This window comes from Dendrobates tinctorius, unplaced genomic scaffold (genome assembly GCF_039654945.1).
Source record: "Dendrobates tinctorius isolate UK_male_01 unplaced genomic scaffold, ASM3965494v1 ptg000537l, whole genome shotgun sequence".
In the NCBI taxonomy this organism is placed as follows: domain Eukaryota; kingdom Metazoa; phylum Chordata; class Amphibia; order Anura; family Dendrobatidae; genus Dendrobates; species Dendrobates tinctorius.
The window spans coordinates 60,001-68,581 of NW_027362196.1; the positions used below are offsets into that span (position 1 = coordinate 60,001).

The 8,581-nt window shown below is 47.5% G+C and overlaps 1 protein-coding gene across 1 annotated transcript; it reads left to right on the forward strand.

Moving 5' to 3' along the window:
• Positions 1-219: 219 nt before the first annotated feature.
• On the forward strand, positions 220-3,129 carry TIMM10B (translocase of inner mitochondrial membrane 10B). The gene is made up of 3 exons (XM_073565085.1): positions 220-482; positions 881-976; positions 2,276-3,129. Exons 1-3 carry the CDS (start codon positions 453-455, stop codon positions 2,510-2,512), a joined length of 363 nt encoding a protein of 120 aa, XP_073421186.1. The 5' UTR covers positions 220-452; the 3' UTR covers positions 2,513-3,129.
• Positions 3,130-8,581: the final 5,452 nt, after the last annotated feature.

Consider the following 8,581-nt stretch of genomic DNA (forward strand, 5'->3'; position numbering starts at 1 on the left):
TGGCTGTCTATGGTGGCGCTCCATCTCTCTCTGATGATGGTGCCGCCTGTCTCCGGCCTCGGTCTCTCGGGGTCTCTCTCGGGGTCTCTCCGCAGCAGTCGCTCTCTCTAAGCTGCTGTCTCCGGTGGGCGGAGTCTCCCTGACAGCTGTCTAATCTGCCGGAAGTTGACATTTAATCCGGAAGTGCCGTCTCCCTCTTGTGGTTGGCGGTCCGGCCGCGAAGATTTCTGGGAGAGATTACAGCGTAAGACTACGGGAAAATGGCCGCTACTTCCGGTCACTAGAGGGTCACCAAGCAGCTCCAGTAATGGCGGCGCTCTAAAGGGTCACATGAAGCAGAGGAGAGAGACGAGACGGAAGAAAGAAACTGCGGAGACACCGGAGAAGAACGGAGAGTCGTGAGGAGGCGGAGCATCTGCCCCGGACAGGAAAGAAGCAGCGGCGGCGCCACCATGGACGGGGAACAGCAGCAGCTCCGCAATGTGAGGAGGAGGAGCCGGCCACTGTCACGTGACTGACGGCGGCCAGTCACATCGCGGTTGGAATATACCCAACCTGGCCTAGTAACGGGATGAGAGCAGCGATGTGATTGGCTGCTGTCAGAGAGAGGTGATGAGAGCTGGGATGGGATTGGCTGCTGTCAGGAAGGTGATGAATGAGAGCTGGGATGGGATTGGCTGCTGTCAGGAAGGTGATGAATGAGGACAGAGGTGAGGGTGTCGGTCAGAGTGAGGGTGATGGACAGGGTTGGGCATCAGACAGGGTGAGAGCAACTGTCAGCGAGGGTGATGGATGGGGCCGGGCGTTGGCGTGAGGGCGTCGGTGAGGGCCATGGCTGGGATTCAGGAGACTCGCAGTAATACGGCTTCTTCGTCCTCAGCTCCGTGACTTCCTGCTGGTCTATAATAAGATGACAGAGTTGTGCTTCAGCCGCTGCGCCAGGAACCTGAACTATCGCTCGCTCACCATGGAGGAGGTACGAGGGGGCCGCTGCTTGCATTGCAGGAGTAATGGTTCTCTGCCCATCACTGCAGGGTGTACTTTATATTGGTGACTTTCATGAATCGGGGGGGGGGGTATTTGACCCCAGTTCATCAGGGATTTATTATATCCCACTTTCCGATTTGGAACTTGCAGCTCTCTGGCGCCCCCTTACCCTCAGGTCAGTCAGGGAACTACATCTAGGACAAGTGGTCATCAGAAGGGCTGTCTACTGGCTATTGGGCATGCTGCAGTGAGGACGGTATGTCTGTCTCCTGTCCTAGGCACCAAATACACATGTAAATCCTCCGTTCCGTCTCCGCCAGAATCTACCAAATACCTCAGGACACACTTTTCTGCCACCAGCTCTTAGTTCTGATATTAAAATCAATAGCGGGTCAGGAGCCAACCTACCAGTAGTGTAGTTTTATCACGGAGGACATGGGGGGCACGTTTAGAGCAAGGAGAACAAAGCTAGTAAAGTTTTATAGATTTTACTCCAAAAAGAATAGGCAGTGGGCTGTTACAAAGAGGGACAGATACAGTATATACAACAATTATAAAATAACAATGGATTAAAGATGAACTTACAGTTTTCAGTCCATGGCACGCTATGTGGTTTGGGGGAGGGGAACCTTCCCAAATCTTCAGGTCAAAATGCACAGCCTCCCCTAGCTGGTTCCCCGGGCAGAAAGACACCCTCCTAATTGGGCTTCATAGCCTTATACTCTGGGTGGGCGGAGCTGTGGCATGCACTCCCCTTTTGCAAGTTAGTGAAAAGCTTATGAGTGCCATATCTCTGGGTGAGAACCTCGGACAGAGATATCATAGGTTTGCCTATGAGTTTTCCTTTCATTTAACACTAAACACGCCGTGGCTGGCAGGCTCGGTTGGTCCAAATCCGTTTCTCAGCTTCTGCTGGTTGCCGAAGTTTCACAACGACCGGTGGGTCGCTCTCAGTTTTCCGATGCCAAAAATGTAGGTTTCCCACCTCTATCAGTAATTGGTACTGTTATTTTTGATCTTTACATAAACACTGGACTACAGAGCCATGAGTTTGCACACGTCAGAGTGCGCTGCTCACAACACATTCCTGAGGGCGAGATTATTACACAGTGCTGGCAGGGAGAGAAAGAGGGCCCACAGCTAAGTGAGGGGGAATGTTGCTGGAGCATGTCGTTCCCAAAACTAAGGAGATGTAGCAGAGCTCTGTATGTGTGACTAAAACACTAAGAAATTACGTCATATTCCTGACAGTGACCTTTGTGTCCTAACCTTCGCCCTTTCCTCTTAGGAGCAGTGTCTGGACCGTTGCGCCTCAAAACTCATTAGATCAAACCACCGTCTGATGGCGTCTTACGTGGCACTGATGCCGGGGCTGGTGCAGCGCAGGATAGCAGATTATGAGACCCAGAACAAGGAAGCCTCCAACACTCAGCCAGTCGTCACAGAGAGCAGTGCCAGCAGTAACCCTGAGTCTCCCCCGATGCCAGGTGCCCTGGATGCCGTCGGTGCTCCAACGCTTGTGTGATACGATGTGACACTGACCTGGACAGTCAGCATAGTCTGTATCAGAGTCTCTGACTCTGGACTATGCTGCCGGCATGTCCCTCTCAGGATTCCTGGATGGAGCTGGTACTCTGCTACCTCTGTGATAGGATACAGTCAGTATTGGCCGGTCGCTGTCTCTGAGGACCCCACACATCCATCTCGAGACCCTTGGATGCAGCCGGTGCATCGCTGCTTGTATGTAAGGACTTAAGCGCAGCCTGTATAGTCAGTATCATCTGTATTGAAAGGGCTCTGGATTTGTGGACCCCGCATATCTCTTGTCAGGATCCTTGGATGCAGCCTGTGCTCCACCACTTGTGTGATGTGGTATAACTCCAGCCTGTATAGTCAGTGATGTCTGTATGTGAGGGGCTCTGGATTCGGAGACCTCACACATCCATCCCTAGATGCAGCTGGTGCACCGCTGCATGTGTGTTAGGAATGACTGGAGTTATTCCTGTGGTGGTATTGTACCGCAACCCACGTCGGAGTGCTGGTATAGGCGTGCAAAGATCTAGAACTTCTGTCTGCCGAAACATTTCTTCCACATCCATCACACATTTCTCAGGACAATAAAACTGCTACTTGTGATTATAAGTCCTGGCTTTGCCCTGTTTCTTTCTTCAGATTTTTTTCCTATTGGTGCATGAGTTAGCTGCTTCTTCACTGCCTTCATCAAGCAGTTACACTTCCCAGCTATGATGACACAGCATTTTATCTTCCTTAACCAGACATCTATTTTCAGTAAGGCAAAAGGAATAGACTGCTATCTATATGTTGACTTTTGAGTTTGTTCTTTGAAAGCAGACTTTTGCTTGTATAAGCCTGTAATATTGACTTGTAAGTGGATGTTCCTTGTAACATATTGTGCTGTTATCCTGGGTGAGGGTAATTGAACAATGATGTTTGCTGATTAATAATAATAATAATAATAATTTTATTTCTATAGCGCCGACATATTCCGCAGCTCTTTACATTTTAGAGGGGACTTGTACAGATAATTAGACATTGCTATATAACAATAATCACATAAATCCATAGATAGCAAGAGGAGTGAGGGCCCTGCTCGCAAGTTTACACTCTATGCTGATTACACATTGTCCAGGCCAGCTAATTTGTTGACCTTCAAAAAAGCAGAGGAAAAACTATGCAAACGGATAACGTAATTAAGCAATGCGAGTTGGTCTCATAACTAGAGTTGAGCGAAACAGGTCGGCCAGATTCATAAGTCGTCAGCCATGCGGTCTGCGACCCGAGAGCCAAAGTCGGATTTCACAGAATGCTTGCACGTGACTTTTTTTTTTTTTTTTTTTTCAGCCAATGAGCAAGGACGTACACTGTGGGCAACGAGATGACGTGCAGCGTCTGGGGGGGGGGGGAGAGAGAGTTTTCGCGCACCTTAAAAAAGCGGTCTGGCATGTAGGTGTGTTTACTGTCCTCCACTCCATGCTGACTTTCCTTCCCCATACAAGCGGTGGATACCGTGTTTTGATCTACATACCCCAACCGACCTCCACAAGCTTTAGGGGATACCACTACATTGATTACACCGCTTATCTTGTGCTCCCTCTCAGCTACAGTCCTGGATGGACCTATGGTTCAAGAGCACTTAGTTTTTCATATCAAACACCTGTCTTACATGGCCAAGCATCCCACAATGTGCATCATCCTAATTTGAATCCAAGGAGTTAGATACCGCACCAAAATCAATATATATTGAGTCTGGCTAGTTTGCCAGCCCATACGCAAACAGTATCAAGTGAGTGCACAGTGCACACCTGCACCAACCTTGATAGCAGGAATCAATATATATGAAATTTTGGACTTGCATTTAGTCACCACACTGTGACATCAGTCGGCAGACCGATGAAGGCCTGTTGTGGGCCGAAACGTTTCTGAGACTGCACATAAAAAAAATTTTCTTTCAAAAAGAATCATTCAAGTTGAGTGCCAAGTTACTATTTGTTTTTCCTTCCCCATTGACTTGCATTGGGTTTTGTGTTTCAGTCGGCCTTCGACTTTTCCCGATAGTCGGCCGATTTCGTTCGACTCGACTTTTGAGAAAGTCGGGTTTCATGAAACCCGACTCGACCCTAGAAAAGGTAAAATCGCTCATCTCTACTCATATCCATTGCTGTTGTGAGTTCATTTTTCCCCTCACCATTGAGGTCTGATGAACTCCCTCCTCTGGTGAAGGAAGGTAGTGAGGCTGATTACCAAACACCTGGGCAGCTAGATGATGACTGGGTGGCTGGAATTGAGGACTGGATATAAGGCTGGCGACGCCCTTCTTCCTGGCTGGTGATTTTCTTGCTGGATTCTTGGAGACCAGTCTGATTCCTGCATCTCAAAGCTAAGTTTTTCTGCTCTGCTTTGTACTCTTCAGTTTTGTTTTTGTTTTGCCTTGTTTCCTGGGAGTTCTGCCATCCCCGGCCGGGGGTGAGCTGAACTCCATTTTTGTCTCTGATCTGTTGGTATTTTGCTCTGTCTTCAGAATATACCTGAGTGCTTATATAGTCTTTTGAAGCCTAGCGACTTCAGGGCCTGTTTTTCCTATCAGTCGGTTGGCTCATTTTGATAGGGTTTTTGCGGATGGCAGACAGCAGCTTTCCTATCCTGTCCTATGTAGTTAGCTTGGGCCCCATCGTTTGCTCAACCTATCTTTCTATCTGTGTTGGTGTTTTCATCTTGCTTCACCGTCATTATATGTTGGGGGCTGCCTATTGCTTTGGGGTCTGCTCTGTGGCAGTTTAGTTTTTCCCCTTTCTGTCTTTAGGCTATATAGTTCTCCGGCTGTGATCGAGGGGTCTAGGGCACCGTAGGAACCCCCCACGGCTACTGCTAGTTGTTGTGGATAGGTTCAGGGGTCTGCAATCCGATAGCTGCCAACCTCTCTGGTTTTTCTGGACTTAGCTGGTATTTTGTTTTTTCCTCCTTCGGTGACTCATCATAACAGAATCACCAGCCATACCGCAGATCCTAGGGTACTCAATAGCAGGAGAGAATTGTAAAAAAAAAAAGTGTCAGAATTTTTTTTTTTTTTTTGTGTGAATATTTTTTCCTCTATATCTCTGAGGCCGTAGGAGGAATTTTACTCTCAATGGAGATGAAGCAATTGTCTGATCGTGTGGAGCAGCTCGCTGCTGAAGTGCGGGGAATTTCCGCCTATCTTGCTCATTCACATGCTGCTGAACCAAAGATTCCTACTCCTGATGTATTTTTGGGGATCGGTCTAAATTCTTGAATTTCAAGAATAATTGTAAATTATTTTTTTCCTTGAAGCCTAACTCGTCGGGGAACTCCGCGCAGCAGGTTAAAATTGTCATCTCTTTGCTGCGTGGCGATCCCCAGGATTGGGCGTTTTCTTTGAAACCTGATGATCCTATTCTGAATAATGTGAACGCATTTTTTCAAGCCTTGGGGTTGTTGTATGATGAACCTAATGCTATTGATCAGGCTGAAAAGACCCTGTTGGCATTAAGCCAGGGTCGGGATTCTGCAGAGTTGTACTGTCAAAAATTCCGAAAGTGGGCGGTCCTTACTACCTGGAATGATGGTGCCTTGGCAGCACTCTTTCAGAAGGGTTTGTCAGAAGCCGTAAAAGATACTATGGTGGGATTTCCTGTTCCCTCTGGTTTTGACGATTCTATGTCATTAGCCATTCAGGTGGATCGGCGTTTACGTGAACGCAGGATTACACGAGAGGTGTTACCACCTGTTGAACAAGTGTCTGAACCTATGCAATGTGATAAGAGTTTTGTCTAGGGCACAACGTCAGGAGTTCAGAAGGTGTAATAAGCTGTGGTTTTTTTTTTGTGGAGATGCCTCGCATATTATTTCTGTCTGCCCTAAACGACAGAAACGTTGTGCACACACGTTTTCTGTGGGTGGTGTTCAACCCAAGCTTCTTCTGGCAATTACTCTGATCTGCACCTTGTCCACATTTTCCGCCAAGGCTTTTGTGGATTCGGGAGCAGCTCTTAACCCGATGGACTTGGATTTTGCTAAACGTTGTGGATTTCCTATGACACCTCTGCAGATGCCTATCCCTTTGAGGGGTATTGATGCTACTCCTTTGGCAAAGAATAAACCTCAGTTTTGGACCCAGGTGGTAATGCGGGTCGCCCCAGACCATCAAGAAAATTGCAGATTTTTGGTGTTGCATAATTTGCATGATACTGTTGTTCTGGGGTTTCCCTGGTTGCAAATTCATAATCCAGTTCTGGATTGGAAATCTGTGTCTGTGGTGAGTTGGGGTTGTCGGTGTGCCCTTAGTGAGGCTCCGGTGTTTTCCACCTCTCCTCAGTCGCATGATGTTCCTGACTATTTGGCTGACTTTTATGATGTATTTAGTGAGAATGAGTCTGCGTCTTTGCCTCCTCATAGGAGTTATGACTGTGCAATTGAGCTGAACCCGGGGTGTAAATTCCCCAAGGGTCGACTTTTCAGTTTATCTGTACCTGAGCACAAGGCTATGCGATCCTATATTAAGGAGGCATTGGAGAAGGGTCATATTAGACCATCCTCTTCACCCTTAGGTGCTGTTTTTTTTTTTCGTGGCTAAAAAGGATGGATCATTAAGGCCTTGTATTGACTATCGTGCCCTCAACAAAATTACTGTTAAATATCAGTATCCGCTACCCCTGATTTCTGATCTATTCTCCAGAGTTAAAGGTGCTTGCTTGTTTACCAAGCTTGACCTCAGAGGGGCGTATAATCTTATTCGCATTAAGCATGGGGATGAATGGAAGACGGCATTTAATTCTCCGGAGGGACATTTTGAGTACCTGGTGATGCCTTTTGGGCTCACTAATGCCCCTTCTGTCTTCCAGTGCTTCATGAACGATATATTCCGAGACTTTGTGGATACATTTTTGATTATCTATCTGGATGATATTTTGATCTTCTCCAAGAATTGGGACTCTCATGTGGAACATGTTCGGACTGTGTTCCGGATTTTGAGGGAGAATTCCCTGTATGTCAAGGGATCAAAATGCCTTTTTGGGGTACAGAGGATTTCATTTTTGGGATTTATTTTGTCTCCGTCAACTATTGAAATGGACCCGGCCAAGGTACAGGCCATTTATGATTGGGTTCAGCCCACTTATTTGAAGGCCCTCCAGAAGTTTTTGGGTTTTGCTAATTTTTATCGGAAATTTATAGCTAATTTTTCTGGTATTGCCAAGCCATTGACGGATTTGACTAGGAAGGGTGCTGATGTGTTAAATTGGTCTCCGGAGGCTGTTTCTTCCTTTCAGGAGCTGAAGCGAAGATTCACTTCTCCGGTTTTGCGGCAACCTGATGTCTCACTCCCGTTTCAGGTGGAGGTGGACGCTTCTGAGATTGGTGCAGGAGCGGTGTTGTCCCAAAAAGATCCTGTGACATCTAAAATGAATCCTTGTGCTTTCTTTTCCCGAAAGTTCTCCCCATCCGAACGTAACTATGATGTGGGGAATCGGGAACTGTTGGCCATGAAATGGGCATTTGAGGAGTGGAGACATTGGTTGGAGGGAGCCAAACACCAAGTCGTGGTCCTCACTGACCACAAGAATTTGATTTACCTGGAGTCGGCCAAGCGCTTGAATCCTAGACAGGCTAGGTGGGCCTTGTTTTTCACACGTTTTGATTTTGTGGTCTCTTTTCTTCCGGGCACTAAGAATGTCAAGGCAGACGCCCTCTCTAGGAGTTTCCTTGCTGATTCTCCTGTTGTGACTAAGCCTGCTACCATCTTAGGCGAGGGGGTAGTTCTTTCTGCCATCTCGCCCGATTAGAGACATGCTCTGGAAGAGTTTCAGGAGGACAAACCTGAGCGTTGTCCCAGTGGAAAGTTGTATGTTCCTGACCAGTGGAGGAAGAGAGTGATGTCTGAAGTTCATTGCTCTGCATTGGCTGGTCATCCAGGTATTTTTGGTACTAGAGATCTGGTGAGTCGGTCTTTTTGGTGGCCCGCGTTGTCTCATGATGTCAGGAATTTTGTGCAGTCCTGTGGGACTTGCTCCCGGTTTAAACCTTGTTCTCGCTCTAGTGGCTTGTTGATGCCTTTGCCGGT